The sequence below is a fragment of the Branchiostoma floridae genome, chromosome 15 (genome assembly GCF_000003815.2).
Source record: "Branchiostoma floridae strain S238N-H82 chromosome 15, Bfl_VNyyK, whole genome shotgun sequence".
NCBI classification, from domain to species: Eukaryota; Metazoa; Chordata; class Leptocardii; order Amphioxiformes; family Branchiostomatidae; genus Branchiostoma; species Branchiostoma floridae.
In genome coordinates, this window is record NC_049993.1 from 2191702 (window position 1) to 2204588 (window position 12887).

The 12887-nt window shown below is 39.0% G+C and overlaps 1 protein-coding gene across 1 annotated transcript in view; it reads right to left on the reverse strand.

Moving 5' to 3' along the window:
• Positions 1-1352: 1352 nt before the first annotated feature.
• Positions 1353-12887, reverse strand: part of LOC118432152 — a 24474-nt gene continuing 12939 nt past the window's right edge. The window contains exons 19-35 of the mRNA XM_035843681.1: positions 12638-12792; positions 11888-12139; positions 11291-11596; positions 10585-10838; positions 9984-10140; positions 9361-9465; positions 8656-8931; positions 8043-8165; positions 7648-7767; positions 6947-7078; positions 6156-6416; positions 5343-5468; positions 4299-4433; positions 3630-3752; positions 3035-3151; positions 2348-2460; positions 1353-1589 (exon numbers count right to left, since the gene is read on the reverse strand). Of these exons, the coding sequence (XP_035699574.1) occupies positions 1353-1589; positions 2348-2460; positions 3035-3151; positions 3630-3752; positions 4299-4433; positions 5343-5468; positions 6156-6416; positions 6947-7078; positions 7648-7767; positions 8043-8165; positions 8656-8931; positions 9361-9465; positions 9984-10140; positions 10585-10838; positions 11291-11596; positions 11888-12139; positions 12638-12792 (2992 nt within the window). The remainder of the gene's footprint in view (positions 1590-2347; positions 2461-3034; positions 3152-3629; positions 3753-4298; positions 4434-5342; positions 5469-6155; positions 6417-6946; positions 7079-7647; positions 7768-8042; positions 8166-8655; positions 8932-9360; positions 9466-9983; positions 10141-10584; positions 10839-11290; positions 11597-11887; positions 12140-12637; positions 12793-12887) is intronic.

The following is a 12887-nucleotide window of genomic DNA, read 5'->3' on the forward strand; positions in this document are numbered from 1 at the left end:
ACTAATCGAAAATAGATACATGGTGGAAATATGACGTCATGCCATGTACAAGCATATTGACACAATAAAGTTTAAAAATGATATGATCGGTTGTGTTTTCGGTTGCTCAAAACAACATGGGATTTTTAAAGACATGGGATTTTTATATGATGAAATTATGAAAAGTTTCTAATATTTATGAAGATACAACACAGATATAGTGGACTCAACAAAACTGAATACTCCGTTGTTCCAGAAAGTTACATGAAAACAGGAGTCAGCAATTCACATTTTTCATCAACAAAGTCAACATGTTTTAACTTTGAGCACGATTATTTGACGATGGAAGTAAATGATTTATTAACATTACGGCCAGTCAACCGTCATTGACACCGAGGACAGAAGTCGATATCGACCTTCACCCACTCATGAAATCCGAATGCCGTTCTGAAATTCGCAGTGGATCGATCTTATGCATTGCAACTAATTTGTATCTATTCAGCAAAACTTGAATGGAAACGTATGCAGCCATAAGGTCGAAAATTCTGTGTCGCCAACTTATTTGTGTTGGAAGACTTTTGAAGTCTTTTATAGAGGCATAGATATTTTTATCATTTTTATGAAATTCAGTTTTCTTACCTCCAGGCAGGTATGTCTCACATCTCTGTCCTGTGTACTGAAATGGACAGCTGAAACATACAAACAACGATGTAAACATTAGGATTATTTAAAATGAAAGGTAAAAAAATCATTTAAATTCTCACAAAATGCTTATATAAAAGTCAGCGTGTCAAATTTCGGCCATGTTCACTCTTTTATATGGATAGCATCTGCGCGTGCATTAATTTTTATCCGTTTTAAAATAAAATATAGATCATATAAAGCAGCTGTGTAATGAGCAAACTAGTTACCTGCATTTCTTGGCACCATTTTCTATAGAACATGATCCTCCGTTTAAGCAGTATCCCCTGTAGCAGTACGCTGAAATATGGAAGGTAACTTAGTTTTTTCATTGATTTTGAATCTCGATAAACGAATGATTTATAAAGAACTTTGTTGTTAACAGGAGAAAAAAGAAATACAGTGCAATGTAAGCTGTAGAAAAATGTATCTTATTTCTAACTGCCCTTATTATAAGAATGAAAGAGACAAGCGGTATAAAAAAGTTAAAATATAATTTCCAAGCTTTCAAAAGCTAGCTGACCTCCAAAAAAACACATTTCTACCAAAATTACACAAGTGAATTTTTGCATGATTCAATTAAAGAAGAAACAACGTGAAAAAAATATGAAAAAACAAGAACATTTTCGGTGCTGTTTTCTAATTTTTATCTTCGCAATTAGAACGAGGACATGGGTAAAAAAAAAACATTTTTATAAATTACCTCTGGTTGAGACGAAGGACACGTTCATGCCGAGTAGATCAACAGACGTGTTTCCGGCCCCCTGTATGAAGGCCTGTGTGATATCAGCCTTGGTCAGATGTACGGAGGGGACAGTGGTCAGCATGGTGTTGGCCACAACACTGCCGTTTCTCAGGTCCGACACGGACGCGGCCATGAACGCTGACCGGATGGTCCGGTTGACGTGCGTCTCAAACAAACGGGTCAACTGTAACAAAGACGAAAGGTTGAAGGAGGTTGGGAAAATAGGGGAATGCACATTGTGAAGACTTTGTTTATTTACTGATATAGGTTTTACCGTCGAAGAGATTCATTAGTCACGTATGTTTACAGTTAATAGAATTTTTCATCAATTAGTGACTGTTATCAAAGGTAAGCAAACTCCGACACTGACACGGCCAGTTTTTATGAAAAACTCTATTAACTATAGGTTTTACGTTTTGTATCTTGAACAGACACGTTAACATAGGTTACACATACACCAATCCTGGCGCTTTTATACCTACTACATTTTGCATTGTTAAAATCTATCACTACTTCGTTTATGAATATAAATATGTAAAGGTATTTGGCAATGATATATATTGACAAATGCTTTCACCCGAGAGGCAAAAAAGCCTTCCTTTGATAAAGTTTAGATTGAAAGAACCTAAAGGCTTGCTGTAACCACAAGCTTTGCTTAACCCGATGCCAGTGTCATTTGAAGCTTTAAGTTTATTTATTTTCAGAACAATTGACCAATCAGAGGGCTTTAAACCCAGGTCATAAAAATTCGAAATACCACTCGCTTTTGGGTTTTAGATCTCGTTCTCATGGTACTATGAACCTTCAGAACTATGAACAATGATGAGAGCGAGCCACCGAAATGGCGCCGCGATTCAAAGATGAATAAAACGTAAAAAAAACGATCACAAACAGCAACTTTACGGTTGGTGTACAAAGTGGGGGAGACATTGTGCAACTTACTGTGAATTCTATCAGCTCCTTCATATTTTGGTACTCTGTCGTCTTGCAGTCGGCTAGCTTGGCATTGTAGACAAGGTCGTGAAGCTGTAAGGTATTGGAGAACGCGGCGGAGTCTGGAACAGAACAGAATAGTTTGTGTTATTATAAACAATCAAGAAGTCACTTGATCGCCATGATCAAAGCCCAGAACAAATACTAAATGTCAGTGCATTAAGACATCACTTACGTATACAGAGCATATAGTAAACACAATAAAGCACGACCAAGTAAAGCACAGCAGTGCAAAGCATAACATAACATCTATATCATACAGTACATCGCAGCAGTGTACAGTACAACGAAACACATAGTGCATCACTACAGTGTGCAACATAACAAGAGATAATGTTACGTAGTACATCTCTACACTTTACAATATAACAGAGCATAATGTTACATAGTACATCACTACAATGTACAACATAACAGAACAGAACGTTACACAAAACGTTACTGCAGCGTACAGCACAACATAACATTATATAGTGTGTATATAACGTATGTGTAAAGCACATAGTATACCACGTACTTCTCGGTGCGAAAGAAAACTAAACAGCTTCGCTTTACAAGGTTAAGTGAAGGCAAATAACAACAAATAGCACAACATGATACTAAACACAACACTGCTTTTTAATAGAAGACACTAACCTGTTTTGCACGTGGTCTTGCCGTCTCCCTTCCAGCCACGTTTGCACTGACAGTACTCATGTGTGCCGTTATACACCAGCTCCCCGTGTTCGTGACATCCATGGTTACAAGCAGGTTCTGTTGAAAAGAGCGAGGAATGACATTAAATTCTATCACTGACACCAGCATGACATCCACCTGTAGCCACCTGGTTATAGGATGTTTTGCCTCCAAAAAATGGAGGTGTATTTTTGGGTGTGTCTGTCTGTGTGTATGTCTGTGTGTCTAGATCTGTGTTTCAAGATATTTGTGGTCACCATAACTTTAAAACCTCTGAATGGATTGTAATGATATTTGATATGCAGGTACCTTGGTACTGCAGCAGAACTTAAAGTTTTTTATCTTTTGACCTGGACATGCTGTAGTCTTGTTTCCTATTATTCGTTCTTTTTGTTTCATGCAACACTGATAAAATATGGGTCTGTGATACAGTTAATAGCATTTCAATTGTGAAATTAATAGTGACCTCAAAAGATTATAACCTCAATCAACTCAAATGTAATTGTATTGGGTCATATTTTCTTCGCCAGTTTGTTTTGAAGTAAAGAAATCTTACCTGTGTTTACGCAGGTGTGTCCGTCTTTGTCCAGGTTGTATCCGTTATTACATGAACAGGTGTAGGACCCAATACTGTTTGTACAGTCGTGATCACATGGGAACTCCAAGCACTCGTCTTGATCTGAAAGACAAAAGAATCCATTGTAAATATTATGGCACTAGTTTACATGGAAACAAGCTCTTTCACCGTTCAACTCTGAACTGAATTTCCTGTCTCTTCAGCAAGTCTGCCTTTTGTTCATGGAAGTGAGACAAACTTGACAATCACTTTCTGCCATTGCCTTTTCTGACACTGGATTCAACTAGCTACAGATGCGCAAAACGCAAATGTCTGGAAACCACGGAAAGCAAAGTCCTTTTGCAGTTGCATAAAGGCCATTGTATTAAAATAAACACCATTGTACTAAAAGAAAAAAAGGGAATCCAAAGACACAATGTATAACAACAAAACTGATATACTGAAGCGTTCTATGCTCTGGGATGATTTACTAATGATAAGATACTCGAAAAAAACGTAAATGATAATCATTTTTCTTTCTAAAATTTTATATCTCAAAAGTACATGTATATATAACATGTCCTGTTGAGTTACTGAGATTCAATATCAACGTAGTTTGTTTTCAACAATTCATATCTTTGTGGATCAACTTTTGAAAATGCAGCTTACCTTCGCACGAAACACTGTCATTGGCCAAGACGTATCCTTTGCCACATACACAAACGTACGATCCGAGCACATTCTGACAGCCGACTTTACAACCACCTTGTCCGTTTTCACCATTTCGTACACATTCGTTGATATCTGAAAACAAAATTCGTAATCGTTGAAGTGGTTCATCAGTCACAGTGTCTGTTTTAGAGGTAGAGTACGTACGAGTGGTCAGTATGGAGTAATTATGAAGTAATTATGACCAGTGATCATGACAAAAGGTAGCTTTTTCATTTGTCTTATAGTATGTAAAATCAGTATTAGGTAAATGATAGCAAGATATTACGGATTTCCTTTACTATCAATTTTCTTCCAACAGTGACTTTCTTACAGGTAGAATACGTACCTCTAAATTTTCGACGTCCGACAGCACATCTTGGTCACGCAGAATGGCCTGGCCTTGTCTCGTGTTCTCTCGTGAGATCGAGACTATGCCATTCTCTGTGACTAAGATGTGCTGTCAGACATCGAAAATTTGGAGGTACGTATTCTACCTTTAAAACAGTCACTGTTGGAAGAAAATTGATACTAAACAAAATCCATAAGATCTTGCTATCAATTACTTACGAGTGATGTAACATACTATTAGACAAATGAAAAAGCCACCTTTTGTCATGATCACATGATCACTGGTCATAATTACTCCATATTGACCACTTTTTGAAAGGCTTAATCACTAAATTGATATAACTTCAGTTAAATCTTAACAGCTTGTTCTCTGGCTGTGTTAATAATGTACCTATGTAAAAACAACCCGTTTGCTTGTGTTTGCTTCTCTCACTCGGTGGTGCATTAGATGTTTATTAAAATTTGCATTGCTCTATGGCACCGTATTCAGAAAGAAATGTCATTAACATGGCATGGCACTGGCATGTAACGTCGTAAACTTTGTACCACAAAATCCTACAATTAAACTCATTAATATCATAAAAATTCTACGTCAGTATCATTTACTTCAGTTCTATTGATTATTGAGTAGATTTTCAAATGTTTTCAACAGACCTCCGCAGAGCGAGCCATCCCCCTCGTAACCAGGGTTACATGTACAGCGGTAGCCTCCATCTTCGTCCTGGCAGACGGCATTGGTACTGCAGTCATTGGTAACGTTGGAGGCACACTCGTCAATATCTAAAACAACAGAAGAGTAGCATTTCATTATAAAACCTCCAAGTATAGAATGTAGAAGCATGCATATAGATAGCTGTACAAAATAGATACGTGTTCCTTTTTTATTGTCTGTACTCGTGTCTGTAATTAGCCTACGGGCATGGATTTGCAAATAAATCATTATATTCTAGACCGCTGTGGCACATATAATGTCTACGCTTGCTCAAATAGACCCCATGTGTAGATAATGATCGTTCACAGGACTTTTTTTTTAAATTTCAAGCCATGTTGATTCTATCATTTGGATGACGTCGACACGTGCGTCAATTTTAATCCTTTTGCGAACAAATATCATTATGTAAATCGTACTAAGCAGCCGAAAATTGCCAAAGTCAAAGAAGATGATACAACCATCAATGTTTGGAAACTCTAGGTCGTTAACATTTAATTAAGCATAAGTGTCTCTGCTGTCAGATGTGGTCCCGAACATAAAGGATTTACATATATATAATGCGGTGTTTACAATGCGGTATCCAACGCACAGGAGCGTTGTATATACATAAAGAAAGCTGACATACGGTCAATGAAACCTCTGAAAATATAACATTTAATATAGTTGCTTAACTGTGTACAAATAGTTTTGTTATCCAGTGACTTGTCAGCCTGATGATATTATTCACGGCAATGCTATTAAAGACAATATCTTACTTATACACGTCTTTCCGTCTGCGGCCAGGTAGTATCCCATTAGACATCTGCAGTAGAACGACCCCTCCGTGTCTACACACATTTGGCTGCAGTTACCGTTGTTGACGTCACACTCGTGAATGTTGTAACACTGCCGTCTGCCGTGTGCTGTCGACAAGCTATACCCCACTTTGCAGATGCAGTCGTAACTTCCGGGAGTGTTGCGACATTCTTTGGCGTTCGCGTCACATTTGTGAGTCCCTTCGGCACATTCATCAATATCTATGAGAAAAAGTAACAGAATTTATTCATCAATATCTATAAGAGAAAAAAAAAACAGCATTTTCTTGGAACAAGTGACTGAACTGCTTGGTATATGGCCCATAAACAAGAGGTCCTTGGTTCAAAACTTGCGGTGCTACAGACATTGCGCCCATGAAAAGGGTCCTTCATTTACATGCAACATTTTACTACTTTAGGCCTTGAAACAGCTGCCCTTTTAAAAGGGTATTTCTAACCGCTGTAGACACAAGTTATTAGACCCTCCGTATTTTGGGTCTCCGCACTCTTTTACTCGTTTAGTTATCACTCGGACTAATACATGAAGAAGACCTTGGGTGTATGGTAGAAAGTTTTGCTTACTTGGTACACTGGACTCCCAGACATAAGAATAGACACCCTCGTTCCTACTCAGAAAGAGTCCACCCCACTTACTTTCTTGCTTTAGGCTTCTCCAGGTATTTGGAATAGGTACATATTTTAGTCGCATTTTCAACAATTCTAATGGTGTATGATTAATTTCTCAAACTCACCAACACACGAATTGTCCGGCTGCAGCCTGTATCCTTGGTCACAGAAGCAATTCTCTGCCCCGGTAGTGTTCACTGCGCATGCTCCGATAGGTTGTGGATGACATTTGTTTCCTTCCCCACACGTGGCGTTAGCTGTAAAATCATGTGATTTGATTTGATTTATTACATGAAAATTTGACATTACAAAATCATTGAGCACAATGTTGAATGGATTTTGAGATGACATCCGAGCACGCATCGATTTCCCCAAAATAAAATTGCCAACACCAAAGAACAACATAAAAAGACAAAGAATCTAAAGTTTGCTACAGCATTCCCTGAGCACTTCCTCATATTTTTAATCTCTCTACAACTTATATTCCATAACGAAAGCATCATTTTTTGGCCAAAGGTAAATATTTTTCTCGTAAAGAAGCTTGTTGACAAAGTAGACATAAACGCTAATTGTATTCTTTAACCGGGACGAGAGGGGATACAAACTTTGGGATAGTGTTCTCGCCACAAAAAGTGCCACCTACATCGGCTACATATAGCGTCGAGAAGCAGAACTCCAGTCAGAAGCTCTGACGAAGGTGTCTGATAGACACCAAAACGTAAGCAAGTATTAAGTACAACCTGGTTGTGTACAAGAATTCTCCTATATTCTATTTCTACCAACATGATGAAACTATTTTTGGAACTAATTTTAGTCAGCCACTCACCAAAGCAGGTTCTGCCGTTTGGAGCGAGATTAAACAGGGGGTGACAACGACACTCGTAATAGCCCACTCGGTCGTCGCAGATTTGTTCGCACTTACTTCCGGTGTCACATTCGTCGAGTTCTGAGATGAAACAAAAATGACAGTTCAATTGTTGTGTTTTATGATGTGAATAGTCGAGAGGATTCCCAGTTTATCTTTAAAATTCTGAGAAAATCTACAAAGAAGGATACTCTCCCACAGTAGAGACCAGAAAAAGTGTTCTCCTTAAATGTTAAACGTTGTATAATATCTTATTAGACTTATCATACAATTACAATTTGTGATCACTGTTAAGGCGTTTAACACCGTATGATTACCGAAAACAAGAGAAAACAGATGAAGCGTTGACGTCATACCTAGGCATGTTTGTCCATCCGAGTGGAGATAGTAAGCAGTTCCACATGCGCACTCGTAGAACCCATCCATATTGATGCACTCACGGTCGCACCCACCATTGTTGTCAAGGCATTCATCTATGTCTAAAACAAGACAACAATACAAGTGTTACAGTTACAGGAGATACATCAATACAAGTGTTACAGCGGGGTGAGGGTCCAAGCATGTCCCGACCTAGTTCTCACAACTCTCGCGAGAAATAGGTCACTCCGTGAACAGGATGGGCTGATAGTCATTAAAAATTTGGAGTTACGCGTGTTTACCTTTAAAAAAGTAGTCGCTGCTTGATGAAAATATTCTATTAACAGTGTACATACGTAACTGATGAATCTTCAACGAGAGTTACAGTTCATTCTAGAGTTTTTGGACTCCTATGACTCAATATTGACGATGGTAACATTTACATTGATGTCAGCCCTGCAAGTTTGGCTAAAGTATAAGTTACTAAGTAAGAATTATCTCAAGACAAAAACATAAAAAGCAGTAAATTAAAGGTATGAAAGCGAATGGTTCTTTCAACGGTGCTCACATTAGAACATTTTTCTTCGAATAAGATGTACAGGCTAAACCTACCTGCACAGGTTTTCCCATCACTTTGAAGCTGATATCCAGGGTGGCAGCCACATGTATAACTGCCCTCCGTGTTGGTGCAGTAGCCATGGCGATCGTCACAGTCATTCTGGGTGGGCTGACGACACTCATCGATGTCCCAACACACGTGGGAGTCGCCCTCCTTGTGGAAGCCTTGGAGACACACACAGGTGTAGGAGCCTGCGGTGTTGACACACTCAGCATTCACGCACTGGTGTGCCGCAGTGTCGTTAACATCCAACAGACATTCGTTCACATCTGTGTAGTTTGAAAAAAAAATAAGTATGTTGTCAAGCATTGTTGGTAAAAAATAAACTACCTATATCTATGAGTCAAAATTATCTAAAGATGAAAGATAAAGATCTCATATCTCCTTTTAATATTCAACCAATCTTAGTCTAAAAAAACACATACCATTGCAAAAAAAAAGAAATTCATGAGAACGGTGGTAATAGGTCTCGATCTAGTTTTCACGACTCTCGCGAGAACTAGGTCACTCCGTGAACAAGATGGACTAATAGCCATCGAAAATTTGGAGGTACGTGTGTTTACCTTTAAAAAGTAGTCACTGCTTGATAAAAATTCTATCAACTGTGTACATAAGTGACTAATGAATCTCTTCAACAATAAGGAAATTTGTTTTTGAAAACATGTAATATACGTGAAAAAAATGCAGGAGTAACGGACCTGCACATTGCTCGCCGTCCCCGGCCAGGCCATTCACACACGGGCCGCACGTGTAACCCTTCTGCCCGGCCGCTAGAGGTGCCGGCTGGTCCGTACAGGTGACACCTACATACATGAGAAGAGACATTAGTTTTTGTTTTATTAGAGCAATTTCGTGTCAGAGTAACATTTCAAATCCTCCATCCAGTTACCGTGTTGAGCGGTAAACGGGCTACGGCTACGACGTATTTATATGTAATTTGTGTTTGGGACTGCATCGATAAGCAGCGACACCTATGTTGCAGTGTAAAGTAAACCAGTCAGAATTACCCTGAGAATAGGAGGGTGACAGACAGTCATCAAATTGTCGGTTGAACAAAATCCCTGGTTGTGTCCAAAGAATATTGGCGTGTTGGCGTTTCTTAGAGACTTACACAATGACGCAGGACGTACATGACGTTAAAGTTGTCATGCAAAATATTAGTTACTACATTTTTTATACGTAACTCAAATGCCCTCTTGATTCAAGAACACAAAGTTTGAACTGCTTGGCACTCATGTACATATATGTCATTTTTGATTACTTGGGTTTCCTTTCCTATCTTAAAATTCTGGTTGTCTGAAGAATAGGACGTGTCCATTACCTTGAAAACAAGGGTTTCCATCACACCCGTCCATGTCCACCTCACAAAGTGGGCCTCCCCAACCGCTTGGACACAAACATGCAGCAGGGGCGAAACCTTCGTCTCGGTCAACAACGTTGTCGTAATCGCACGTTCCTCCATTTACGCAGCCGCAAACCTGTGAAAATTGATAGTTTTGTTAACCACACATTTTTGTTTGTGATTGATTGAGTTTCGTAACTGCTCCGCAACGATCATCCGAATCGTTCATTTTGACAAGAGACAGTCTCGAAATACAACCCCAATTTAGGTTAACCAATTCTTTTTTTATCTCTATCAGTTGTAAACTCCAACAGTTTACTCTAGGATTTCTTCAATATCCTCTACCTACATCAATGCAAAATGCCAATGATCTTTGCATATACATGCCAGAAATTGTCGAGTTAGTTAACAAATAAACAAGAAGTGTAGAGAGGCAACACTATTGATAGGATCCCCTATGAATACCATACTATATTAACATTTTAAAACTGTAGTTATGCACCAGCGGATACCATACTTTGTACCCTGCACAATTCTTGACTAATAAAGTTATTATCATAGCATAATAATTTTTGCTCACCGTAATTTGGGGAACGAAGGCGACAGTTGCGTTCAGACGATCGGAGGCCATCCAACTGATAGTTGCTTTGTCCGTACTAGTCGGGATCCACACGAACGTTGCCTGTAGACTACCGGTCTGAGATAAGGTACCCACACCATTCAGTGTTATTTGAACACTTGGTCCTTCATCGGCGGCTTGTAGAAGTGTTGTGAATGTTTCCCCAACACGTAGACGTATGTCACTCGGTCCAGTCAACGTAGGGGGGTTATTAGCTGCAGCGGCGAAAGAAACATTGCAAAGTTATGTCAAAGTCTTCAAAAGCCTTTTTTAAAAGGGCAAACAGTATTGATTCTATTTGGTAACAGTATGATTTTATTATTTGAGATTCGACATGTATTCTTAACATAAAGACCTACTTTCTCATATTATATACAAGTTATTTATGATTTCATTCATCATACATCTGGTATAGAGGAGGAGGGCACAGCACCTGTTTTATGTTCTATTCTTTTCTGTATTTATTATCATTTTGTTGCGCAAATAAATAAACAAATAAACAAACAAGTACGACCATAGATTATCCCTGTATCATAATTAACTGTAAATATGTTGACAAGTTGTTGCTTGTTCCCAAATACAACACAGTTTCATTGTAATCAGAAAAAAATAGAACAGAGAAAGGCATACATCACAACAACGAGGAAAAGAAGACAGCAATAATTACCTATCAAAGTGTTTGTTTCCTGAAAAGTCAACAACTCTTGTCCAGTGGCAACTCCAATGTCGATGATGCCCGTGACGGCAACATCATGTAGACAGGCAGTTTTGTCTTCTCCCCCGCAAGCTGTAATGGCCTGGTCTTTTAGGGCCAAGTTCCCGTCAAATAGGGAGTCCAGATCGATGGTAAAGAACTTGGGGACGAAACTATCGTCTCCGTAGGTAGTAGCGGATGTGCCGGCAGGATACCGTGTGAAAAGTGTCATTGAGGAGACGTCGACGCCTTCATTAGAACTGACGTTCCTTAGTGACCCTAAAGAAATGACAGACGAAAACATTTTAGACAGAAAATAATGTATGAAAGATTAATGTGGCTCTTAATATTTTCAGGCTGCATGTGACTTTGCATTCTTGGTATATCCATTGTTTCTAGGGCATGGTAAAGGCGAATTCGAACCCTCTTCAACCAAAGCCAAACACATTTTTACACCCATCTAAAGTAAACAGATTTTAATGTTGCCTCCACATTATTTACAAGTAAAAACGTATATAAAGCAATAATATATATTTTGAATCGTGAATGTATCCTGTTGGGAAAACTTACAAGCCTGTCCGAAAGGAAACAATTCTGATTCAGCAGGAGAGTTCACATTTGACACCGCGGTCAATGACCCATCTGGAATGGTGAAGTCATCGGAGGGGTCGCCATTTGCATTTCCCAGAATCCCTTGCACCTTGCCCGCCATGTCTGCCGGTATGCCCAGAGCGTAGCTGAGGGAGTTGTCGTGCGATTTGACGGAGATGGAGATTCCGGACGGACACGTGACGAGGACTCCTGTCAGGTTTCCAGCCTTGTCTGAAATTGGCACAAAAACAACACTAGACGATTCATTTCATACTACTAGGCAACTGAAAAAGACATTTAATGTTGCCGTGTATCGTGGCCTTATCCATAATCATCGGCACAAAGCGCCTGTTTGACAGCGTCAGAATAATAAAAGTATTCAGTGAATAAAGAAAATCATCTGAATAAGAAAGTCAACCCCAGTGATGAGTCCAGGTGAGATGGGGATACAAATTTAGTCACGTTAGGGACAGTATTCTGACAACAAAAGCGCCACCTACATCGTTTACAGCGAACATTCAGTCAAAAGATCTTAGAAAGATGTCTGAGAGTGCAAGTCAAGTGCAGTGACTCACATTGCGGTTAATACGTGAAAGGTGAATGATATGGCACAAACTAAACGTAGACGTGAATAGATAATGTTCATATGTTACTCACAATTCATTTCTCGTCGCATGCGTAGTTGCTTTTATTGAAACCCTATTTTTTATTATTATATAAATATCCTACCATTCATTGGCAAGATCCGTCCATCGTTGAAAGTTGTTCCCAGAGAGACATCAGATGAAGATATTTCTTGTCCATCAACAACAACATAGAATCCCGGTGCGTTGTCGGTTGAATGTACTTCAACAGTGTAAGAAGGTTGCTTGATTGCAATTCCACTATAAACAGAATCAGAAATATTATCTAACGAGGGCCACATCTGCTTAACGATATCCAATTACCACAAGGCTTCATGCGCGATCCTAAGGAAGAC